Source organism: Callorhinus ursinus, unplaced genomic scaffold, assembly GCF_003265705.2.
Source record: "Callorhinus ursinus isolate GAN/ISIS: 27379988/994484 unplaced genomic scaffold, GSC_fseal_2.0 scaffold41, whole genome shotgun sequence".
Lineage (NCBI taxonomy): Eukaryota > Metazoa > Chordata > Mammalia > Carnivora > Otariidae > Callorhinus > Callorhinus ursinus.
Window position 1 is genome coordinate 3,321,491 of NW_027397103.1, and position 26,355 is coordinate 3,347,845.

The 26,355-nt window shown below is 49.6% G+C and overlaps 1 protein-coding gene across 1 annotated transcript in view; it reads right to left on the reverse strand.

The window, feature by feature from the left end:
* SRRM4 (serine/arginine repetitive matrix 4) overlaps window positions 1-26,355 on the reverse strand; it is a 149,764-nt gene that overhangs the window by 20,122 nt on the left and 103,287 nt on the right. The window contains exons 2-8 of the mRNA XM_025889412.2: window positions 20,188-20,334; window positions 16,473-16,559; window positions 14,340-14,411; window positions 11,669-11,695; window positions 9,835-9,885; window positions 6,591-6,689; window positions 3,599-3,755 (exon numbers count right to left, since the gene is read on the reverse strand). Coding sequence (XP_025745197.1) covers window positions 3,599-3,755; window positions 6,591-6,689; window positions 9,835-9,885; window positions 11,669-11,695; window positions 14,340-14,411; window positions 16,473-16,559; window positions 20,188-20,334 — 640 coding nt within the window. The remainder of the gene's footprint in view (window positions 1-3,598; window positions 3,756-6,590; window positions 6,690-9,834; window positions 9,886-11,668; window positions 11,696-14,339; window positions 14,412-16,472; window positions 16,560-20,187; window positions 20,335-26,355) is intronic.

The window sequence follows — 26,355 nt, forward strand, 5'->3', positions numbered from 1 at the left end:
ACTAGGATTTCAATAAGACACAACCCTAAATTTGCATATTCATATATGCAGATATGCCCCCTGATGTAATGTGCCTATCCTTGATTTTTTAAAGAGCCGTGCGTTGGAAATACCTGCAGTGGAGTGTGGCGGGAGCCAGGGCATAGAAGACCCTCCACACTCAGGCTCCTGCTTATGCCCAGAACCCCAACTCTTGCCCTGGAATTCTGCTTCCATCCCCGACTCCAGTCTTTGTTTCCCGTTTCCTTTGGCTGATTCTTGCTCACCACTAGTTTCTCAGTTGTTGCCTTCTCTGCCCCAACCTAATGCTAACCCTAGCATCCCTTCCCTGCCTGCCACCTCCCACCCCATCTCAGCATCTCTGCATTAATTGTTGTGTCTTGTCTTTTACAGTTTTTACCTTGTCTGTCTCCCTCTCAAGAAGGCACAGACTGTTCTATATTCACCGAATCCCGAGAACCATGGCGGAGCTGACCCTTGATAGATGTTTTGGGAGATAATTGGTAGATTTGAATGAGTGATTGGATGGATTCTTCAGGTGCAGTGACTCTGCTGTTCTCTTTAAGAGGGAGCTCAGGAAAATCCTGGGCCAGGACTCTCAGAAAACCTGGGGTCCAACCTGGCACCTTTGTCCCTCTCTGCCTTTTGCAGGAGAGAAGAGGAGAAAGGGTCTAGCGTGGAGGGCACTCAGAGAGCTAGACTTGGGGGTATCGGATGCCCCCAGAAGTCAGGCAACCAGGAATGGGGTGGGGTGGGCCATTAGGGCTGCAGCTGCTATTTAGGACAGAGGAAGCTGAGAGCAGAGGAAGCAGGGGAGGGGGGCTGGCTCTGGTCCCAAGTCATGCACGGGCTAGCCTGGACCTGGAGCGGTACTATTATTACTACGACTACTCCTACTATCACCAGTGCTGCTAAATATCGTCGCTACCCCATTGCTATATCCATGGTTACTCTCACTGCTGCCACTACTATTATTAGCAGCGAGCACGAAGTAGCATTACCCCACTTGTCTGTTGCAATCTAAAACCTTTACTTAGGGGCGCCTGTGTGGCTCAGTCCTTAAGCGTCTGCCTTCAGCTCAGGTCATGGTCCCAGGGTCCTGCGATCGAGCCCCGCATCAGGCTCCCTGCTCCGCGGGAAGCCTGCTTCTCCCTCCCCCACTCCCCCTGCTTGTGTTCCTGCTCTCACTATCTCTCTCTCTCTGTCAAATAAATAAATAAAAATATTAAAAAAAATAAAACCTTTACTTACATCAAGTCCCTGAATCTCCATACCATACCTCCTAGGAGGCAGGTCTCATTGTTTTGCAGATTTACAGAAAACTGAGGCACAGAAAGTTTATGGAACTTGCTCAAGGTCCCAAGGTTGGTAAGTGTAGAGGGAGCACCCAGGATGCTGTAGTCGTAACACCCACGAATATTTGCTGAGTTCTTCCCCTGTGCCAAGCACCGGGGTCAACCGTTTACAATATTACTTTGCTTTTGTCCACACAGCAGGGTTTTTGAAGAAGAGCCTTATTCTCTGCATTTTTTTTTAACAGATGAGGAAACAAGGATTCAGAAAGGTTTAAGTAACTCTCCGTATCTCAGAGCTAGGATTTGACGGCATCATCATAGCCCTGTGTTTTGAAAGACTCCAACTTGACACAGCCCATGGAAGTCATTTCTCTTCTCTGAGTCTCAGGTTCTTAGTCTCTCTTCTTGGAATCAGGGCACTGAGCTGGGTGAGCTCTTAACGCCTGTCCCTTCTAGGTACGGGTGAGCTCTCAGCTCTTCTGATAGGGGTTGGGCCCATGGGAGACACTCAGTCTTCAAGAACCAACAGCCAGTCTGGTTCCTCACCAGCTGGTGTGGGAGGACCCCACTTTTTTTTTTTTTTTTAGGAACATCCAGCCTTTCGCAACATCTTGACAGACCTAGCCTGTGAGGGAACCATCCCAGGCAGGTGATCAAATAAGCCAGCTGCTCGCAATGGCTCTTTTTAGTGAGGGTCAGTGGGGGCCACCAAATGGGCTACCACAAATACCAGGACCAGAAAGACTGGGTGATTTTGACTTGCTTCTTCTATCTCTTACGGCTCTTATATTGAATTGATTTCTAACTTCGCAACAATTCTCCTGGGAGACAAATGAGATCATCATGCCCATTTTCCAGGTGAGGAAGTTGAAGCCGGGAGGGGTAGAAGGAATTGTCCAGCCAAGCCAAGACTCCCACCCAGGCCTCCAGACTCTTTGCCATGCTGGGAAGACCTTTTATAGGACATCAGCGGAGGGGGAATGCAGGTGGGCATTTTCCATCTGCAAAATACTCAGCAACCAAAGACACCTCTTCAAAGGGGGGCCCTGGGAACGTTGTGAATGCTAGGCAGAGGATTTGGGCAAAATGAGACCTTGCTGGCACAAAATGAGACCTTGCTGGCACAAAATGAGACCTTGTGCCTTGAATGGTAAAGAAGAGTTTCCCAGAATGCACTGCAGGTGATAACTTGCATCAACCAGGCCCAACTAGTGTTTATCATTGCCTTCCCTTCCTTGACCTTCCTGCAAGCACCCCGAGCTTCTCCACACTTTCATCTCGCCTGAAATTTACAGCTTCACCCATAGCTAGAGGAGATAGGTCCCTTCCAGCGGCCAGCCGTGGTTGTAGGCTACGTCCATGTTGCATCTCTTCCTGCTTGTGTATCTGTCCCTTTAGCATCAACAAAAGGCCTTCGCGTACTTTATCTTATTGGATGTCCCCACCAATCCCACATGAAAGTGGTATTATTGCAAGTTTACCAATGAGAACACTGAGTTTCAAAGAAGGGAAGTGACTTGCCCAAAGCCACACAACTAGGGAGTAGCAAAGCTAGGACTTGAGTTCAGCTCCAACCCTGAATCCCTTGCTCAGGAAACTTCCTGGCATCAGACTGTCTGAAGTCATATTCCAGCTCCTCCTTGTGGACCTGAGGGAGCGTCACGTGATTCCATTCAATGCTGGGCTGCTAAATCAGATTCGTAACCTCTCTGAGCCTTGGTTTTTCTGTCCCATCTGTGGAAGGGACCAGGGAGAGCAGTCACGCCCTCGATGCCCTGAGACCTTATGTGGACACACGAGAGGACACAGATCAAGCGCTAGGAGCTCCGTGAAGGAAAATTCTCATATACATTCAAGGCCGTGTTTCTATAGGTGAAATCAAATCCTGGCCACTAATCAAAGCTGCAGCCTAGCTGGCATCAAAGATGCAGACTTCACTGGAAAGCTGGAATGCCTGGGCTACATCAAAGACCCCCCTCTCTTCCTTCCTCCCCAAAGAAACCTGCTACGGTGTCTCACACATGCATTCCTTGCAGATGTCACTCTGGAGACCAGCGTGTATTTTTCAGTGCTCCCCCCAATAGAAAGCCTGGGTACTTTAGCTTTGCTTCCTCCCCCCAACCGAGTGCTGCCAAAGGTTGGTGAATGACCACTTTGTTAATCAATAAGGAGGTCTGAAAGCCAGTGGGGTGTTTGCCCAAAACTGAGTTAAAATGTGCCATACACTGCCCTGAACTTGCGCCTTCACCTTGCCCCGAGGGTCACGGCCAAGACTGGCCGAGGAGGCCGTGTGGAATACTTACTACACCCCTGGCCGACAGGAGGCTGAGCATCCGGAGGGGCTGGCTGGGCGGGTGGCTGGAGCGGGCCTCGGGGCTGGCCTTGCCGAGGGTCCTGGAGCAGCGGTGGGAGTGCCTTCGGCGGGACTTCCGCCCTTCCTCGGGGGACCTGCCGCGGTGCCTGGGGGAGCGGGAGAGAGAGATGAGAGGGTCTTCGGAAGGGGAGTGTGGCAGAGGGGTGGCTGCAGGGCCCACAGGATCGGAGGGCTATAGGATGTGTCTGGTACTGCTTACATAAACGACACGTGCTTCCATCCATCTCTCCATCCACCCGCCCCCGACCTGCTCATTCGTTCATTCATTCCTTCTCTCATTTGTTCATTGGACAAATGTACGGGGTGCTGGGAAGGCAGCTGGGAAGACAGAAAATGTCCCAGCCTGATTTGCTTTCATGTCCTGGGTGTGCGGGACTGTCTGTCGGTATGTTTGTACGTGACTGTGTGTATGTCTGGGTGTGTCCATCTGTGTTTGTCTATAAATATGATGGCGCCTATCTGTATGTCTTCAAGTATGTGACTTGACCATCTGTAAAATAGACGCATCCCAGTGACTGTCACCCAAAACTTTTGAAAAAAGAGTAGCTGACAAAAATAACAAGGAGGCCTTCTGTAAGCCTGTCAGACCCTGGGCTGCCCTGTCTGCTGCGGAAAGTGAAGGAATCTCTGACTCTTCAGAAAGGGTAGATTTTAGACTCTGCTGGCCTATTAGCTCTGGGCCACAGGAGTAATAAAGGTAACACCCTATTGATTTGCAATCCCCTCTTCTCAGTCCTCTCTCCAATTTGAAGACACAACACAAACAAGGCAGGTAGTTCCCATTTTACAGATGAGGACCCTGAGGCTCAGAGCTATTTGGGGACCCGCCGGAAGTCACACAGCTTGCGAGTGGCAGAACCAGGACCAGGGCAGGGTTTTCTGCCCCAAGAGGGACCGATGCCTCTTGGTCATGCTCTGGAATGTCCTCTGTGCTCTGGGGCCTCCAGATCATTTTTATTGGGTGTGTGGCCCCAGGGCTGGCTCTCAGGTTGCTTCGATGCCCCCTGGAGTGTCCCTCAGCCCAACAGGCACTGGGGAGCTCAAGCAGCAACACCCCAGAAGAGGGGACATAAGAAGGGGACCGAGGCTGGGCTCTGCAGTGGGAGCCATCTCCCTAAGCGGTAAGGCAGAGGGCAGGACAGAGGGCAGCAAGCTCTCTGCACCATCCTCTGGCCCCGGGCCCATGGGGCTGAGCTGCTGAGAGCTGATTCAGCATGGGCTGGAGGTCAAGGGCTCTGTCTGAGCCCTGCCAGTCCCTGCGACCTTGCTCAGATGCCTCTGCTCACCATGATGCACTTTTCTCGGCTGTACCACATCAGTAATGCAACTAAGCTCAGTGAACCGATGCCCTCCAGACAAAGGCCAGCAGGAGCATGCCTGTGGCTGAAAAAGCATGTTTATGGCTCCTTGCAGCGAGGGAGAGCATGCGCCACAGGAAGCGGAGAACGTCTCTGTACGAGAGTGATGGAAAGAGCCTATTATGGGCAGGTGGCAGGTGACTTTAAGGAGCGTTTAAGGAACTGGGGCTTTGTTCTGGATTGGATGCTAGCATTAAGTGGAGGTGAGGCTCTCACTGCGTATCTTCATAAATCTTGGGGCCTAGACCAAGGCCAAAGCTCTAGCTGGTCAGGAAATAGCAGTCCCTCGTGTTAGCCAGGATAGAGAGATGCTGGGTCACTTTTGTGTTTTGGACAAGGTTCCTGTGTCTTTGGGGCTCTGACCTTACTACCGAGGGGTTTTGTTTTTGTCTTGATCACTCAGGGTCACAGAGCAACCTTGCCTGATGCCTACGCTCTTTATAGTTGTTGGTGTCCAGTGGGAACACCGAGGCCTATGAGTGATAGCAGCACGTGTCAGGGACGTTTTCCTCTTCTTCAAATACTTCTCACGCTTGGCTCCACACTGGCATCACGGGGGAAGATTTAAAAATCTCGCCGCCCCGGCCCTACCTCATCCGAACAAGATCAGAACACCTAAAGGGTGGGATCTGGGAATCGGTATTTTAAAATTCTTCCAAGGTGACTGCAAAGTGCAGCCCCAGTCTACCTCATGGTGTTCTTGGGATGATCAAGAGGGAAAATGTATTTGAAACTGTAGCACCAAGTAAGACTTCAAAAAATAATCCCCCTCTCCTCCTCCTTCTTCCTCCAGACACTGGTTTAACTGAGATGCAGTGGGACCAGGACAGTGGCATTTTTAAATCTCCTCAGGCAACACGAACACAGAGCCAGGTGTGTGGGACGCACTTGAGGAAGGATGAAGGATGAAGGATGAAGCAGCCTCGGACATCCGGAAGCTGGCCTTGCTGTGTCTGCTGGACAGTGCCGGTTTCAAACATCAACATCCACAAAGTCCCACTCTTCGTTCTTATTCTTCGTCTCGTCCACGAGAGAGCCCTCCTCCCCCTTCTCCAACCTGCACAGCCGATGTGTCGGCCCAGAGCAGGTCCAAGTTAGGAGAAACCGGACTTGGAAGGGCCTCAGAACTTGGGACTTGGGCTGTGTGGCCTTTCGTAGGTTGCTCAGCCTCTCTGTGCTTAGAGCAACCCTTAGTGAGAGGGCCAAGTCCAGAGCCGGACTCCCCAGTTCAATCCTACCTCTGTCGCTTGGCAGCTACACGACTAACAAGGTCCTTAAGCTCCCTGTGCCTCAGCGTCCTCATCTTTACAATGGGGGAGAGCAATAGTAGCTACTTCATAGGGTAGTCGAGGGAATTGTGTGGGTGATGCAGGGAGGGGGCTCACAACCCACATGGTGGCGACGGAGGGGGCGGGCCCTGGGAAGCACACGTGTGCGCACGCGCCACTGCTGTTGTTCCTAGACACGGAGGCGGCTGGGGTCCCCTTTTCTCTACAGGGCGGTGCTGACACGGCCAGGTAGGGGCTGCCCCCCAGGGCGACTCCCCCGGGGAGAAGGGGTTACCTGCTCTCACAGCTTGAGGAGTGGGACTCGGAGCTCTGGGACCGGGAAGGATAATGGTGATGACGGTGACGGTGAGATTTTCGGGGCCGGCTTCGTGATCTTGGAGGGGGTGATGGGGAGGGGGAGAGAGGGGAGGGTAAGAGGGAGGGAGAGAGGGAGAGAGAGATTTCGATCTTGTGACACACATCATCCTCTTGCATCCAAGTCACTGTCCCTCGAGAGTTAGGCATCTCCTCCTGCCTGCCCCCCACCCCGCATCACCCCAGCCCTTCCCCCTGGGCATTCAGGGGCTCCGACCAGCCATACAGAGCACCACTGAGCGGCAGGGGTTCCTGTGGAGGAGCGGCCCAGGCGGCTCAGACTCCCACCCTGCCGGGGCAGCCCTGATGGCGAGCACACGTGGACAGGAGTGTCACCCCCACTAGTCACCTCTCCCCCCCTGAAAGCAGGGGGTCTCAATCTCAGTCAGCTACCCTAATGTGTGAATCAGTCAGGCGAGAGCTCAGGAAAGAAGTGGGTGTGCCTCCAGAACACTGGCACGCTGTTGGACCTTCTAACTCTTCACATGAATGTAGAAACGCAGACTTTTTTCATATAAAATATTTCTATTTTAAATGGAAGCTCTTTTTATTTTTTTTTAAAGACACTGTTTAGGGGAAAAGAAAACACATTTGTAGAGTAAATGAGGCCTTTGGGCTGCCAATTTATAACCTCAGACCTGGAAAATTCAGCCCAGCTTTTTCACATGGAGTCAAAAGCCTACTTTCAGAGTTACAAACATCGCTGGCAACAAAAATTCTAACCACAAGGAACAACTACCCCTACCACTAATAATGGTATTATTACAGATTACTTCAGTTTCCCCCTAAATGATAATAAGGACTTAGAAGTAGTAGCCGCAGAGGCAGTGGTCACTGAGGATGTACAAGGAATGTCAATGGTTTGGGCCAAGGCAGGAAGCCAGTGGGAGTTAGAGAGGGCTCTGTCGGGAGGCAGTCTCGTTATCCCAATAAAGGACTCAGGGATTCTTGTCAATGTGATAAGCAGACCATATTCCTTCCCTGCTTAGAACCTTCCCGTTGCCCTCATGTCAAATCCTGCACTCTCATCTTGAACCCCACGCACCCCGGAGGAGTCAGCCCCCACGAAGCTCTCTAGCTTCCTTGTGTGACATCTCCTGCCCTGGCTGGATGGACTTAAGCAAGTCTGAACTGCTTGTATTCTGGCTCATCTATGTCCCAGTTCATGATGCCCTTGTGATGGTGATGATGACAGGTAGCCCGTATCTAACACATACTGCCTGCCAGGCACCATAGCCTAAGTATTTTTCTTAGGTGGACCCATCTCTTCCTCTCAACAGCCTATGAAGTAGGTTCTCTTATTTCCCAGATGAAGAAACTGAGGCACCGAGTTTAAACCACTTGCCTAACCTGCAGCCTAGAATGGTTACCTCCATCCTTACCCTCAATCTAGACACTTCCTCCTGTCGGACGCCCCTGCTCACCACCAAGCCCTCTCTCCAACACCACCTGGGCTCCCGGTGGTCCCCGCTGTGCCGTGACCTGTCCTGTGTCTCCTGTGTCCCGCTGGGAACTGTGAGCTCCTTGAATCCAGAAGAATATTTGGCTACTCTCTGTCCTCGGGCCCAGCCCAGGGCCTGCCATGTATTAGGGCTTTATTAAGGGATGTCAAATCCAAGGAGGCTAAATCTCTCCAGTGATCACTTGTTTAGAAGCAGCCCTGATCATGGGACTTGGCAAGAAGAACCATCCTTTATCCTAGCGGCACCTTGTTTTTCTTGGTCTTTCCTCTCCTGACTCTTGTCTTTTGGCTTGCATAACCTAGCAATTTCTGGGACTCCTCCAGCTCTTGGCACCAGGGAGGGTGGCCACGTTGCTGCCCTCAAGCAGGCAGTCCCTGCCTCCGTGATGATTTCCCCCCCCACACCCCGCCCCCTCCGCCTGTGCTCTCAGAGTCTGAGTCTCTCCCCCGGCTCTGTCTATACTGCAGCCCCACTGGACAAGTAATGCAGAGGTCTCTGAGAATATGCACCCTGTCTGCACTTAGCGTGAATGCACACCCAATACATATGACCAATAATTGTCTTTTGACTCGAATTGAACAAGCTTGATGATAGGGAAGTTGTTCCCTGAGCTAATTCAAAGTCTACTGCTTCCTTCTGAAGCATTCCCCAGGCCCCCTGTGGTGATGGCTCAAATGTCCTCCTTTGCACTGACCTTGGATGAAGTGACCCTTCGGGCACCAAAGCGGGGTGCCCTCCCTCTGCATCCCTGCCTCCTCTTTTCCCTCCCCAACAGCCAACCGCCTTTCATCCTATTGCCTTTGATCCTCACTTTAGAAGCTTCTTGGCGGGAGATAAAATATTAGTTGATTGGAAAACACATGCACTAACATTTGCAGGGTATAAAGTAGGTGGGTTGTAACCACATTTACTTTTAATTTGTCTGGGAACTGAACTCTGCAGACAGTGCTAGCTGATTTGAATTTCTACTACCAGCCATAAACCATGAACCAGCTGGGGCCCCGAGACCAGGGGTAGGAGCTTCACTGCCATCAGCCAAGGCTCGGACTCACATGCACGCTCACGCCTGTGCTCACACGTGATCATGCCCCCATCACCACTCACGCACACGTGGCACACCTGTGTGCACAGGGAAAAGCCACCCCCACACCAACCCTCCCTAGGCGTAACACAGGTAAGTAAGCAGGGCGCACTCAGCGTGCAGAAAATCAGCACCTCCGTGCACACTGTCTACCTTCATGCTCGCACAAGCAGGAGCCTAGAGAATGCATTCGTGTGAACACAAGTACATACCATACCCACACTACCCCCCCGGCATACATTCGTACCCACGGTCACACAAATGTTTGCAGGATGGAAAAATGTACAGAGATCTACAAACAAGGTGTATGCTACACATAGACATCCTTCAGAAAAATATATACATGGTGCCCGCCAGGCACACAGATGCACGGCACTCACTTTCATGCTCACACAAATGCATGCACAGACACGTCGTATACACGGCCTTGTGCGCTCACACATACCCAGACCCACAACTACCGTGCATCTTGGCTCCGCCTCTTCCTGCCTCTGTTCCTCTCACGCACCCCCTTCTCCCTCTCCCTGTTTATATGGCAACTCCAACACTCCAGCAGTTACGAGGCCGGGTTCCCCTACTCCCCCAAACTGGAGAGAATTTTCCAGGTGGTCTCTACTTACTGTTTTTTGTGCCTCTTCTCATCCCTCCTTCTGCTTTTTGGGCTGGAGGAGCTAAAGGAGAAATGGCCAATTAATTGAAAGATGCAAAATTCCAGTTACAGGTAAAAAGAAACAAGTAGTTAAAATGCTTAACACACAGTGACCACCAGATCCGGGCAGTGTGGGGACACATGCTAATCATTTCCAAGACCAGGGCAGTCACCACGCTGACTTTTTCACCCAGCAGGTGCACCTACAGACAGGGACCCACAAACGGATTGAGAATGGGGTGCGTCGGGGGCCACGGCAAGCTTTGGCAGCTTAGTAAGAACAGTGGTAAATAAAGGTGATACCTGTCATTTTTCGAGGACTTCTTATAAGGAATACTCTGCTAAATACTTTTTGTTAGCAATCTTATTTTATTCTCCCTGCAACCTATGGGAAGAGGCACGTTTAACGCGTACTTATTTTACAGATGGGGAAACTGAGCCTCAGCTAGGCTAAGAAACTTGGCCAGGATCATACAGGGGAGCTGGGATGTGGCCCTAGACCATGGATCCCCAGAGCCCATGCTGTTGACTGATGTTCGATCAATTTGTAAGAGAGAAGAATGGTATATGCAGGGAGATACTCTGAAGCTTCATGAAGCTTGGCAGATTCAGAAATGTTCTGCTCATGGATATTTAACTAACCATTTTTGTTTTTTAAGTCAGAGGGCTGGGGTATGGGTCCAATGAACAGTGATGAGTCGGGGTCCCAGCATTATCAGCTAGAGGCCCCAGAGGGTGAATGCTGTTTGGTAGTACTGGCTTCAGAGGGTCACCAAGAATGGACGATGGGCCCCGGTCCTGGAGAGGGGGAAACCTCATCCAAACTCATCCAACTCATCCAACTGAAATGGCACCTCGGCGTTAACTGTGCGATTTCTCTCCACGCTTGAGACTCAGCCTGGGCCGTGGAAGAGCCCAGGACCTCACTGAAAGATCCAGGTTTGCGCCCCAGCTCTGCCGCTCAGTCGCTGCATGACCTGAGGCAAGTTACCTGTCCTCTGGAAGACCTGGTTTTCTTGACCGTGAAGTGGGGCCATTGCTCGGGCTGCTGGGCTGAGGGGATGGATGACACTGGTAATCGCTCTCTACCTGTTAACTGGATAAACAGAAGGACTCTGCACTCTGACAATTGCTCCAGATTTGGCTGTTACTTAAGACACCACGGTAGGGAGTCCCGATCCCCTGTCTGACAGATCTGGGCTTGCCACCTGACCGTGTCTGTGGACACGCCTGTCACACCTCCTGCCTGAATCTCAGTTTCTTCATCTGTAAAATGGGAGAATAAACATATCCACTGTACCGGGTTATGAGGGAGATCAGCGGAGATTCGACAGGCACACACCCAGAGCAGGGGCTCAGTGCAGGATCCAATTTACAGCGAGGACCCTGTCGGCGACAGCTCTATTTGTGCTCACTTAGTGTTTCCAGTACAGGTGGACTTGGCTTCTGTCCCTTGGCTAGGATCTGGGGAGGCTTTGGCGGGATCAGGGTGCTGAGGTTTCCCGACATGCCCCAATCCAGGATTTCAACGAGTGCCAAAACGAACGGACTCTGACCAGGGTAGTGAGACTTTCCAGGGAGGGGCAGCAGTGGGGGCTGGTCGAGGAGCAGCCATCTGGCCTCACTGAAGTCAAAAGCTGCCTGGGAACTCTCAGGGAAACCAGCCCAAGGCCTTCACCTTGGAGGAAACCGAGGCCCAGGAAGATGAAAGGGGCATGACCAAGAGCACACCCCAGAAGCTGCCTAAAACCTCCTTAGGAAAGCAGGAAAGAGAAGCAAGCAGCCAGAGGTGAAAGGATTCTTACCTGTGCCTTCTCTTCTTGGAGAACGACCTGATTAAAGGAATTAAAAAGAAGAGAGAGAGGGAGGGCGGGAAGGGAGTGAGGAGGAAGGAAGAAAGGGACAGGGGGAAGATAAGAGGGAAAGAAGACAATAGACATAGGTGAGCTGAGGGTTTCTTTCCTGGGACAAATGTCATCAGTGCGTGTGTGATCATGCTACATGAGGTCGGTCGGGACCCCCTCCGATTTCAAAGACCATATGGGAGACATTAGTTTGCATTTTGAATTTCCAGTCTAAACGACCAGTGCTTCGATCCTCACCCCAATTGTCCATGAGCCCGTCTCGGATGGGGGTGGGTGTGGGGGATATAGGGGGGTCCTCTGCCTCCTCCCCGAAACCCCGCCTCACCTTCACCTCTCTCTCCCTAGTGGTGGATTCTTCCTCACCATCCTCCTCGTTGTCAGGGACAACCCAGCTCCCATATGTGGAACTCTCACTGCGTGCCAGGCTTTGTGCTAAGTCTCTCACACACAGTCCCGTTCAGTCTTTACCCAAACCCTGCGAAGTTCTACTAACAACCATTTTATAGACACTGAAGCTCAGAGAAGTTCAAGTTGCCCAAGGTCACACAGCTCGTGTGTAACTCCTGCAGACTCTTCAGAGTTCCATTCAGATATCCCCTCCTTGTAGCTTTTTCTGATCCCCTCAGGCTGGTTGGGTGCCAACTTTCTGCTCCCACAAGCTTGGGTGAGCTCTGAGCTTAGCCTTATAGCACCCACCTCTGCCTATTAACATTATCCATCTCCCCGACTAGAATGTGAGCAACTCAAGGGCGAGGGCTGGATTTTGGTCACTGCTCTGTTCCCGGGGCCCAGATTCCTCATTCATGACACATATTGGGTATTCAATAAATAGATGTGAAAAATGTGATTTTTTTTTTTTTAGCCCTGAAGCCATGCTAATTGAGGGGAAAAAAGAAAAATCTGTATGCATCCCCCACCCCTGCTCCTATCTCCAAAACAGTCAACTATCATTAACCCAACATCTCAAGAGCTTGGAGAAGCTGGGCCAGAAGGAGGGTAGTGCTCAGCAGGTGCTTTGGAAAGGATCAGCAACAGTATCTCTTCCTCCTAATCTCCCATTGATGGGCCTCCTTCCCTCTCCACCTTCACCTCCTGGGCTGGCTGTGGGGGTCAGAGAAAGCCTGTTTCTAACCTTCCGGCACAGTCTCTCTTTCATGAGGAGAAACCCTTGAGGGAGAAGCCACTTGAATTCCACAATCCCGATACGGAAAAGTCCCCCAAACTAGGAGCAATTGGTCAGCACAGGAAGGTGACAGGATGGCAGTCCCAGTCAGGGGCAGGCCACTGGGAAAAGCTTCTAACACCAAATTAACAACCTTTTGCTCATCGGCTTGCCCATATCTTGTGTTAAGCACAGACTCAGCATCGGTCGAAATGTCTGGGGCAGTGGACACAGCTGGTGAAACCAAACTGAGTTGAGACCATTCTGGCAACAAGGGCCAAGACGTGGCCACAGCCCTGGCTTGGAAAAAGCCACTTTGGGGGAACTTTGAACCAGGGGTGAGAAGCAGAGGAAAAACCCAAATGAACCCTTACCTTTTGTTCCACTGTGACTGTCTAAGGGCAGAAGTAATCCACTGCTGATGTAGGGAGTTTGGAAGATAGGGCTGAGCAAAGAGAGAGCACACACCACTCTTCCCCTGTCAGCCATAGCCAAACACAGCAAACAACTTAGGTGGGGAATTTCACACTCCCTGCCCCCAGGGGCCCAGAGGGCTTCCTCAATGAGGGGGGCTCAGTGGGCTCAGACCCATGCCCCTCTACGCTTGGGCTCAGACCTACACTCTGTCTACATGCACAGCAACCCCTCAGCTTTGCTGATGGCTTCCTGTGGGAAAATTAGTCCAGTGAAGACAGCTGCTGATTTTTACAGAGGAACTGGAAAATCTGATTTTTTTCATTGCACAATTTCCCAATTATAAAATGCTGAGTTGGCCCATGGACCACAGATTTGAGTCCTCTGGTGTACATCCTTCAGTCCTTTCTTCCGTGTGTGTGTGTGTGTGTGTGTGTGTGTGTGTGTGTGTGTGTGTAGGAGGCATCTTTTGGAATGTGTGTCCAGTTCACAAGGCCCCTTAACTACTGTCACCAAGGGTGGACAATCCCAGAAGCCACATTTTACATGATCCCATCCTCGAGGACAGGTTGGTCCAACCACAGAGTTGGACCTTGGGAATTTGGAATGAGGAACAAACAAGACAGAGAGCTTCAGTGTCTTCTTGAGGCTGGGCCGGCCACACAGAGGGATGGGCACAGGGTGCAGCCGGGTCTCCCCATGTGGAACAGGGACTGTGTATCCTGCCTGGGTGCTACCAGCTCTCCACTCCTTGGTTCTAGATCCTCACTGAGGCCTGGCTGGTCCCTGAGACATTCCTGTCTCCTTATCATCAAACAAACCCCCTTCCTGCCAGAGTTAGCTTTAGGGGGCCTTGGGTCCTTGCAACCAGAGGTCCAAGTTATACAAGGAAAAGGAAATACCAACACCCAGATGAGTATCTTACGTAAGTGAAATGATAAGCTTATCACCAGTGAACTTTTTGCGCCCCCCACTCTCACCCCAAGCCCCCAGCCCACCTGGGCAGACCTGTTTGCCGAGGCAGAAGGACAATACCTGTGTCGCTTATGTTTTTTGGAGCCTTTCTTCTTCTTTTTCTTGACAGGCGATGGACTATATGACGGGGACCTGTGGGGGGAGAAGACACCTTCAGTGGGAGTTCCTTAAGGACCAGGGTTGGCTTCAGAGACCCTTCTCCAGCCCCCACACAGGATCTCACACACAAGGATCATATCAATCCTGATATTATCAGTATTTGCATTTACTGATTTGCTATAATCAGATTGGCATTTTTTTTCAACATCACCCTGCGTTTTATATGCATTATCTCACTTCATCTTTCCACATGCTTCTTAGGCAGGTACGATGGTTACCTTCCTTTTACAGACAAGGAAAGGGGGTTCAGAGAGGTAAAGTGACTTGCCCAAAGACACACAGCTAGGAAGTGGATGGGCCGGGACTCAAACTGATGCCAGGGGCCTTGCTCTCAATCCCTTTATCATCCCTCCTGCTCAGGCCAAATACTTTGTGTCTGCTCTTCTCCACCCACCCCCACTCCCCCCAGCTATGCCCCTCCTCTCAGATACTTTAGGCCTCTCTTCTGCCTTACCCTGGCCCCCTGGTAAGATCGAACCCCTGGAGAAGACCTCATCAGGCTGTGGTCAGCATGGTGCTATCAGGGGTTCCCCAAGAAACACAGCCACCCCAGGACCATGATTACGATTATGACTCAAGACTGAGGTTCAAGGGACCCGAGTGCCAATCTTGACGGTACCCCCAACTCATGAAGTCACCTTGGGCCATATCACCACCCATCTCTGGGTCTCTTATTTCCCCAGTGACAAAATACTGAGGTTGACACAGGTGAGGATGCCAACGGGGGCCTCTCAGAGAGCAGGCTGGGTGAGAGACAATAGGGAGCAGTAGGGACCGTGGTGAACCAGACAGCATCTGCTTCTCAGATCAGCTGAAGGTCTCGTGTGGGAATGCAGCCCTGGGCTTCTGGAACACCGGCCTTTTCAACAAAGGTCACCAGAAAAACATAACTTCATGTGAAATGCCCTGGTTTTTTGAATGCTGGCCACGAATTAAAAAGACAAAAGGACACCTTGTAGGTCAAACAGAACAAATCTACAGGGGGAAATGCAGGGTTAAGAACAACCTGACTCTTAGGGAACCACAGCACCTGTCCCCAAGCACATTAGTGAAGGCTGACTTCCTTCTTTCAAATGTTCTGCCCACCCCTAAAATCGGGAGCTTCAAGCCACTTGCCCCAATTCCTCCCCTCACCCTACAACATAGGGTCTTCATTCACATTCCCTTCTGGGTCTTCTTTGGGCCTGTCCTCTTCCAACCAGGCTGTGGAGGTGGCAAGAACCCGGAAAACCTGGAGTTGGGGCCCGAGTCATCCAGACACTACTCTCTGCTGCCCCCTGCAGGCTTCTTCAAACACAGCCTCCCAGGTTCGGTGTGATTTTCAACCTACCCCTCTGGGTCTGGAACATTGGACATGATTTTAGTCTAGCGAGTAGCAGCTTGGAAGAAAATCTGAAAATATTTTTAAATTTAAAAAAAATTAAAAGGAATTGTACCTAGAAAAAAATCCATGGGGTACACAAGAGTCTGTCGCCGGCAAAAAATATAAAGTCCGTTTGTTATCGTTGGCATTCACCTGCTAGGCAGGAGTAGCAGAAGCAACTGAGAAGCCTGGGATCCCTGTAAATTCTGTTCCCCCCTCCCTGTGCCTTTCTTTTCTCATCTCTGAAATGGGGACAACAGTGTTTGGTAAATCGTGGTTAAAGGTGAAAGACATCATGGAGATCACAATGCTTATAGCATAGCCCTCTACACAGAATAAGTTCTCAAAAAAAAAATCAATATTCACGGTCTTGAATATGCTGATTACCCTGGTCATTTACTATGTGCCAGACACTGTGACAGCTCCTTCTACATCCATTTTTCTCCATCTGATCCTCACAAAACGCCAGGAGGTAGGTACTATCACTATTTTATACCAGTGGACACAGGCACAGAGAGGTGAAGGTACTTGCCTAAGGTCACACAGCTACTTAAGAGGCAGAGCGGGGATTCGAACCCAGGGGGAGTCACTGTTTGACTCTGAAACCCATTTGACCCCTATTTTGTTCTTTCTCCCATCTTCAAGTTTCCATGCTCCTTTAGGACGCTCACCTCCTTCTCTTCTTCCGGGTGGATTTCTTCTTTTTCTTCTTCCCCCTGGAGGAAGGTGGTGGCGTCAAGTCTTTGTCTCGGGAGGCACTGTTGGGAGCACGGAGTTGGGTATTAGAGGACCCAGAATGCCCCAAGCCCCCCAACCAGGGCTGTTGCAGCCAGGGAAGAAGGACCCAGTTCCTTGGAGGCTGAAGGACCCATGGCGAATACCTGATTACCACCTTGTGGCTGATTTGGTCATACTTCAGATTAAGTGCCTCAAATAAGGTGTTAATACCGACCTAATGAGACAGACGCTCCCCCGTTACCCAAACACCAATTGATTATTTAAAACAGAGTTATAGAGGTTAACTGCTCCTTAATAGATTTATTGAATTTGCAAATGGCTCACCTTGGTAAATAAATCACTTTTTAAATAATTAATCGGCAGTTCAGCCCCCCTCTTTTCCCAATACTTCATGTCCATAGTTCCTGCTGGAAATTTAATAGGAGGAGGAAGTTATGTTAAGTAGGAGCTGATTATTTAAAGTATATTTGCTGAGGTTTAATGTAATGAGATACATATCTTATATCGCTTCATAGAACCTCAAAAACCTCTGCTCGTCAGGAATAATTATTTCCCATTCAATTAAATTCAAATGCTCGGGCTGCAGTTAAATGAAGTCAACTTATCTCCTTTTATAATTGGGGCAGGCTCCAGGGCTTTTTTTTAAAACACTATCCCATGGCAAAAGGAGATGGGTTCGGGATAAAAAATTGCTTGGGAATTGAAACATGCCCACCCAGTTGAACTTGACTGGGAAAATGTAATATTAATAAGAATACCATCGCCATTATTAGTGATAACACCACTACTGTTTATTCGCTTATTATATGCCAAATGTTTGATATTACCTTTATACTCACAAAAACACTTGGAGGGTGGTATGATTTTTAGGGTCTCATTTTACAGGTGAAGGTACATAAGGCGCAGAATCCTGAATTGGCTTGCCCAAAGCTGCACAGTTAGGAAGCATCTGAGCCAGGATTTGAGTGAAGGCCTGTGTGAGTCCCATCCTGAGGGCTTTCCCACACAACCAACTGCCTTCCCAACCCTGGTTATGTGCACATTCTTTTGGAAATCGCCCAGCTCTTTCAAGACCATCGTGCAACGTGGTCATATTGAATTCCATTCTAAGAATGTGGATCATTATGGTTAGTGGAAAAAAATCCCCAAGTGCTTAGACTACATGGGAAGGCCTCTGCATTGCAATAAATGAAAATCATCTAGTTATATGTAGAATATTTTTAAGGGAGTCACTTTAAGCAGGTTAAGATAAAATACCACAGGGATTAAGTACCTAGCTACTTGAATACACTCACATGTTATAAAGCATAAAGCACAGCAAACCCATCCAGGAAGCAAACAGGCTGCTTATGTAAATATGGTAGACCACATCCAAATGTTTCCGGCAACAAGCGCTCGACACAGAGTAAGAGCCTACCAAAATACTTGTTGGGTGACCAAATGAGGGATGAATGGATGAAATAATTTAGCCTCTTGTTAAATTTTCTTGTTTCATATAAACACTGCCCAGGGTAACTGTTGCCAGGAATTTGAGAGGAAAAAAAAAAAAATTTAAGGGAGAAATACTTAAGGAAAAAAAAAAAAACACTTAAAACTGTGTCTTATAAAATAGAGATCTCATTTTTTCAGACAATTATTCTCACTGCTTTCTGCAATGCCAGGGTTCCCAGGGAAGCAGGTTTGGGAACCACTGTCTTACACTCCTACGTTGAGTGATGGAATAAAATGGAGAAAGACCTTGAATTTGGCTAGATTTGAGGTCTGTGAGAAGGCGAAAATTAACCCCTTACATAGATCCCAAACACCTTTATTGAGGTAGGTCTGCATTTCCTCTGCCTTTTTCTTCCTCCTGTACCCGTGTGCCTAGGTGTGCTGTCCCAGTGGGGCTGGAGGGGCCGGGATAGTGGTTAAGTAAATAGACCGCAGTTACACAAGCAGCAGGAAATTGGCAGCCATTAAGTATGCAGTGATGACCTAGAGTGGTTTAGTACACGGTGGTCAAAAGTAGAGTATGCAACAGTAACGAATGCTGGTTCTAGAAGCTGCCACACCTGGATTTACATTCCTGCTCCATTACCTCCTAGCTCAGTGACCTTTCTGAGTATCATTTTCATCGTTTGGAAGATGGGAATAAAACATGATACCTGTGTCTTAAGTTTAGTCACAAGAAATGAGGACCTCACTCATGCAACGTGCCCTGGGTCTGGCACAGAGCAAGCTCTCATAAATGTCCTTTCTAGTATTGTAATTATGCATAGTAACACAGCTACCATTTATTCACTGATTATATGTCAAGTGACTTTTATGATCACTTTTTAACATTATCACCATTATGGTGTTTTTATCATGTCAGAGAGTAGGTCTTCTTCAGAATTCAGGTTCTTAACTAGACAGCCCTGTTCATGGGCCTCAGAGGTCTAGGACTCCTCAAGTGGTAGTTGGAATTTGGGGCATATTCCTAGAGCATATACACTTTCCCTGGGGACAGCACTTCTAGCTTCCATGTAATTCTCAAATGGGTTTAGAACCTCTGCCCTAGGAAACCAAGAACTCCAGGACATGAGGAGATCAGGGGTCCTCAGGTTAATCTTGATCCTACCATGTACTGCCCTCAGTTTCCACATCTGTAAAATGGCTTTGACACTCTCTGATTCAACAGGAAGTGCCAGGGATTGTATCTGGGGCACACTGCTGGCAAGGACACTAAATTCATTTCCCACCTGTCACTGAGGGGGTAGGTGCAAGCCCAGGGCAGCGAGAGAGTGGTGAGTTAGTTTGAGGAGTAGGAACAAAGCTTTCAACCAGCTGGTGAAGCCAGATTATAAAGATGGTGTTGTTAACAAAATCGATTCTCCAGAGGCCAAAGACAGACTAGGCTTTATATGTGCACAGTGCAAAATTTAAAAATAGAAGTTAGGGGATAGACTGGTTTCTTCACTAGCATCAAAGTAAAATGGGTAGGTGTTCATCTAGGATTTAAGATCAGAGACCATAGTTCAAAAAACTTCACTCTGCCACTCACTGGCTGCCATATTTTGGGCAAGTCATGTTATCTCTCTGAGCCTCAGTAAAATGTTGTGTCTTCAGATACCAACACAGTGCCTGTCACTAGCAGGTGCTCAAGCAAGCCTGGCTGAATATCTGTTGAGCAATCCTGGTTGAATATCTGAATTTAAGGAATGAATGCAAAGATCCGACTCTCAGGAGACAGATGTAGGCTGAAGTCATGACTTGGAAATCAGTGGCTTATAGAGTCATAAAAATGGACAGGAACTAGCTCTATCATTTAAGACAGGGGCAACAAATTGTAGCCCCTGGGCCGAATCCAGCCTGTCTCCTATTTTTATAAATAAAGCTTTATTGAAACACATCTATGCCCATTTGTTCACATATGGACTGTGGCTATTTTGGTGCTACAATGGCAGGATTGAGTAGCATGGCAGAGACCATCTGGCCCTCACACCTAAAAGCTGTCTGTACTCTATAGAAAAAAATTTGCTGACTTTTGATTGGATTTAAGGGTCTGAAAGAGGAACTTGCAAAAGAGAAGTGCGTGGGAAGAGTGGCCAGGAAGACAAACTTCATTTCTGCATCCTCAACTTGAACTTCCTCACTGGACCAAAAGAGAGGGTGGGGGCAGTGTCTCACCTTCGTGCTCTGGCAGGACTGAGCTCCCGGCAGGCCTTGTCTCTCTCCCAGCTGTTGGTGCCCAAGGCCTCAGTGGCCAGATGCTGGTTCAGCTTCTCCGAGGGTCCATCCTGAGCTGGAACCAGAGGGCTGCTCTGGGGTTCTGTCCTACAGGGGAACAAATAAGGAGACAGAAACTGTTAGGATATGAGAGATTCTTTTTTTTTTTTTTTAAGGGAGAGAGAGAGTGTGCACCTGAGTGGGGGTGGGGAGGGGCAGGAGAGGGAGAAAGAGAATCTTATAGCTCAGGGCTCCACCTCACAACCCTGAGATCACGACCTGAGCTCAAATCAAGAGTTGGATGCTGAACCGACTGAGTCACCCAGGTGCCCCAGGATAGGACAGATTCTTAACGTTAATCAAACATTCACACACCTCCTGATATTTCCCAACTTTCCTTGCAGTTAGGTTGGGACAATGAAAGATTATCTTGACCACTGGTCTCTGGGTGGGCATGACATGTGTCACTTCTGGCTTGAGGTAATAAGGTCTGTGTACCTTCCCCAGCTCTCTCTCCCTCTATTGCAGTGATGTTGGAGGCCACATACCCTGAAAGGTGAAGCTACTTGGTGGAGGAGAGATGCCTGAGCCGCATCAGACTTTGTATGTTAGAAATAAACCTTAGTTGGGTTAAGCCGCTGAAATTTAGGGGCTTACTTGTTACTGCGGCATTGCTGGGCCTACCCTGACTGAACCACAGGAAGGGTCTGGAAACCAGTGTTTCACTTCCTTGCTCAAAACATAAGTGGAGGCCAAAGCATGATAGGATTGGTTCCAATTCCCCTTTGTCTGTTCTGTCCCATTTCCCTGCCTTATCTCTGTATGGAATGGATATCCCTGGATTCAAACTCTGTTCCCCGTTTAGTAGATAGAGGACTCAGTTTCTCTGTCTTGCATCCTCACTGATTAAGATAGGGAATAACATTAGTCCTTATATTGTTGAGTTGTTATGAAAATAAAATGAGATACCATAAAGCAAACAGAAAGGCCGTTCCATTTCCCTTTACTTCCTTGTGAACCAAACCTCCACTCTGGTGTCCCTAGCAGGTGGAAGGCCACCTAGTTGGGATGCAATCCCCGTGAAGGCCTGAGGTTCCCTCCTCTGCCTCTGAGAAGAGCCCCAGGCAACTCTAGGAAATTACCTGAGTCCCACCTCCTTCGTTGAGTCCCAGAAAGGGGAAGGAAGTCGCCTAGGTACTCAGTCTTTAAAAACACCGTCACTCACACCTCCTGGCCCCCAACCAAGAGTCATCAGGAGTTGGAGAGGCACAGGTGGATTTGGCACCATCCAGCAAACTCCCCTCCCTCCTCACCCTGCCCACAGGGTCCAGATCAAGCACTGATCAAAGACATTAGTATTTCTCCTGCACCAAGCACCTGTAGTGAACCCAGATTGGTTTTATGACTCAGGGTGAATGCAGCTGATAAGCCCCCTGCTCCTTAGGGCTGCCCAGAGAGCAGGCCAAATCCAGTCAATATTGAAGGAAGGGCAGCCAAACAAATCCATCTCTGTCAGCTGCTTATCAGTGCATCTTTAGAAGCAGAGCTGAGAGAGGCTGCAAGCCCAGGAGGGATGGAGAGTCTTGTCAGGGCTGTCCAGCCCTCCTCACTGCCACCTCTGGGCTTCCAGACCTCCCGGGTTCCCTACACCTCCCGCCCTGCTTCTCCTACTATGAGGGGTCCGTTCCCATGCCTCCAGTCTACTCATGTGGAATGCTGTCCTGACTCTCCTCAAATGACTCCGAACTTGCCATGGCCGCCCAGCCCCCAGCAAGGCTTGCCTTTCCCCATGCTTGACCTGACCTGGCCTAACTTGTGTTCCAGGCCAGTTCTAAGTGTGGGGCTGCAGCAAATAAGAGGGAGATGTCCTCTGTGATAATGGAGTTTACATTCTAGATGAGGAAGCAGGTATAAGCATATATGCAAGTACTAATATGACTTATTGGATGGTAATAAATTATGGAGAGAATAAGCCCGTGGAATGGGAGGGGGTGACTGTTCTTTTGTTCAGGGTATCAGGCAGGCCACTCTGAGGATGTCACAGGATGGAGGCTTAAAGGATTAGGGACTAACCTTGCAGTTTGTGGTGGTTTTAAAATGTGTTCACAGATTCTTTGACAGCTCTGCCATCAAAAGATGAAACCCAATTTCCCTCCCCTTGAATACTGGCTGGGCTTAGTGATTCACTTTTAATGACCAGAAGGTAGTAGAAGCGATAACGCATGATTTCCAAGACTAGGTCACAGAGGCAGCTTCTGCCTCGCTCCCTTTGGATTGATCACTTGAGGGAAGCTGCCGGCATGGTGTGAGGACACTCAGGCAGCCCTGTGGAACAGCCCTTGTGAAGAACAGCTGAGGCTTCCTGCCAAAAGCCAAGCACCCACCAGCCACGTGGGCACGCCACCTTGGAAGTGGATCCTCGAGCCCCAGTCAAGCCTCAGATGAGACTGCGGCCCTGGCCGACATCGGACTGCAGTCCCATGTGAGATGGTCAGCGGGAGTTGCCCAGCCAAATTCTTGACTCGCAGAAACCGTGTGATGTTGTTTGTTGCTGTTCTAAGCCAAAAAGGTGTGGCGGGATAATTTGTGGCCCAGTAACAGACAAGTTCTACACAGGTCATCTGCGGGAAGTGGGAAATGCACTCGAGACAGAAGGAATGGCAGGTTCTTTATATACATGTAAAGAATGGCAAGCAGGGCTAGAGCGAACAGAGGGGAGACCAGAAATCGGGTCTTGCAGGTCATGAGACTCTGCGGCTGAGACGGAATGCCTTTTGAACAGGGGAGTGACCTGGTCTGGCTTAATTTTACAAGGATCGCTCACCAGTTGCTGAAGACACTGGACAGAGGGAGGAGCAACAGAGATGGGGAGACTAAGGCAACTGTCCAGGCTCTGATCAGTGGATCAGGGATGAAGGTGATGAGATGTGGTCAGGTTCTGAGATTTGAAAGCAGAACTTGCATCATTTGCTGCTTGTCAAACACGGGATGGGAGAGAAGAAGGGAAAGGGAGGGGTCAAGGATGATTCCAGGGTTTTGAGCCCGAGCAACCGGCAGGACAGAGTCCCCACTGATGAGGTGGAGATGCTGATGTTGGGAGCAGATTTCTGGGGCGATCTAAGCCCTGTTCTAGGATGTGAGTCCCTTTGCTACTATGACTACAGCTCCAAATAGGTGCTATGGATGTCTGATTGTCTTCTCTCACACTGGACTCTGAGCTCCCTGGGAGTGGGACTGTGTCTCACCGCCCCAGGACCCACCACGTGGTAAACACTCAACATTTGCTCAGTGAATAAATGAAAGAGCACATGCATTGGCTAAAGAGAACAGGTATTTGTTTCAAAAAGTTAGAAAGGGCTTTTGAGATGGCCTGAGTGAATCCCTTCATGTTACAGTTGGTGGAGATAAACCAGCCACTGCCTCGGCCAACTCAGACAGCTCAGGCAATGCATTTTCTACTCTACCCCATATTTCTCTTAGAAAAGTGATCAGTGAACTTATCAACATATGAGTGTATTGCCCAGGAGGGCCTTGAGCTGGACGCACACAAGAACGGAATTTTGGACTCTGGGGCATTATAGGAAACCATTACACAAATCTGTTATCAGAGACAAGCCCCAGATAGGAAAAAGACAAAAAACCAAAAAAAAAACCAAAACAAAACAACAAACTGATGTGAGCAATTTGGCAGCGAATTAATCCATGATGAGTGTAAGTGCTGGCATTGTGTGGAAGGTCTCAGTGACTTCGGCTAATGGCGGGGGGGGGGGTGGAGGCACGGGTTATCTGCAGTGCAGGGACAGATGGGGAATGCTCCTGCCAGGCACTGGGGGACGGGGCTTGGGGTGAGGATGACGCCTCCCCCATCCCTGCTGGCGTCAGGGATGGGCAAATCCCGATGATGGTTTGATGAGGAAAGGTACGATGGAGTTGCTGCATTTATAATCTGACACTCCCTGACATGGTGGATGGTCCTCACTTTCTTTCTTTCCTTTTTTTTTTTTTTTTTTTAAGATTTTATTTATTTATTTGAGAGACAGAGAGCACAAGTAGGCCAAGAGGCAGAGGGAGAGGGAGAAACAGGCTCTCCGCTGAGCAGGGGGCCCAATGTGGGGCTTGAGCCCGGGACCCTGGGATCATGACCTGAGCCGAAGGCAGACGCTTAACTGACTGAGCCACCCAGGTGCCCCTAGTTCTTATTTTCTATAGCATTTCTGTAGCACCTTCCTTGCAGAAAGTACCCATTCTGGGATCTTGCAATAAAACAAACAAAAAACAAACAAAACCAGAATTAATTCTTCTACCTGGCAGATAGGGAGTTGTGAGGGATGGAAGAAAGGAAAACTCCATAATATCATAGAACTTTTAAGATCCTTTTTAAAGATGTTCTGACACGTTGCTTTTCTGCTTTCTTAAAACTGAAAGAGACTCAGAGAACCATGTAGTCCCAGGTTTCTAAAACCTCGCACACCTTCAGAGGCTCCCAAGAAGCTGGTAAAAATACAGACATCTCAGTCCCATCCCAGCCATAAATACAAGTCTCAAAGGGGTGAAGCCAGGAAATATGCATCTTAAAGAAACATCCCTGGTAATCTCGCCTCCTCTGGATTAAGAGGAAGTCCTAACCGATTACCAGAACTAAAAGGCTCTGCCGGACCTGGCTTCTGCTCCCACTCTAGACCCCATCTGCTATTTTCCTCTCCATCCCTTACTCTGCTCGAGCCACATGGCTTCCTCACTGTCCCTCACATGGAACAGGGCCTTTGCTCAGAGCCTTTGCCCTTCTGTTCCCTCCACCTGGCATGCTGTTCCTGCAGTTCTTTGCAAGGCCACTTCCTTCCTTTCATCCAAATGTCACCTCCTCGGAGTGGCCCTCTCTGACCCGCTATGTGATTGTGCCCCTCTCTTCATTGCCTCCAGCATAGTAGTCTGCTGTGCCTTCCTCCAGGACATTTGTTACTATTTGAAATGACCATTTTATATGTTTATTTGCTAACCATTTGTCTTCTGGACTCCAACGTGAGCTTCATGAGAGTGGGAATTCACCTCTTTTCTCACCACTGAATCCCCAGGGATATAGTGCCTGGCACAGTGTACTTTTTGGCTCAATAAACATTTGTTGAATGAATGACTGGATGGATGGATGGATACATGATGACTGATCCCGTGTGGGAACTATAAAGAAGCAGTGGTCTAAGGAGAGGGGCCCGTCTGAGGTCACCCAGCATTTCAGCGGACTCAGACCTCAGCCATGGTGCCCCCTCTTCCCCACGGCACCCCACCCCTCTTCCTCCCCTGCCTCCCACTCTGCATCCTTGCAGGGCTTTTAAGAAAAATTCCGTGTTTTCTCTTGGCTGAGAAGTCCCAGCAGCTGCCTCGTTTTTACCACACGGCCCTTCGATGTTGCATAAAAAAAAAAAAAAAAAGCACTTAAAAGGAGGCGAGATCTTCAGGGGACAGCTAAAACAGTACAGTCGAGGGCCTGCACACTCCACTCCACAGAGGGAGGGAGGGGGCCGTGCTTGCTGAATTCTTCAAGGCCTTCCCACTCCGTTCCTGCTAATCAGCGACCTGGAGTTTAGATGCTGCTCTCCGTAGTCATGGCAACCAGCAGATTCCCAGCCTCTGATAAAAGTCAGGCCTGAACTTTCTACAAAACTCTCCAAGATGCGCAGCTCCCTAGCTGCTTCCCTGCTTCTTGCATCAAAGCGCCCTGCTCCCAGCCAAGTGCTCATCTGTCCCTGAGTTGGGTACAGATCCTCCTTGTGCCCCAAACCCCAGATTGAGTTAAACACTGACTGGGGAATCAGAGACAAACAGCGGTGGAGTGGAGCAGAAAGGGACCCCCCCCCAGCCCTGGCGCTCCTCTGTACAGAGTGGGGAAACTAAGGCCCCAAGAGGCAAGGGGACTTGGCCAAGGCCACACAATGAGTGACTCATGTCTGAGCTGTGGCCGGAACCATGGCCTTTTGTCCCTGAGTCCAGTGCTCTTTCCACGTCACCTAATCATAGTGGCAGCCAACATTTATCAAGCACCTGTGCCATGCCAGACACCAGGACCACACACCATCTCCGTTAAGCTTCCACAGAAAGCTAGGAACAGGCGTGGGCATCCCTACTGAGACCCGG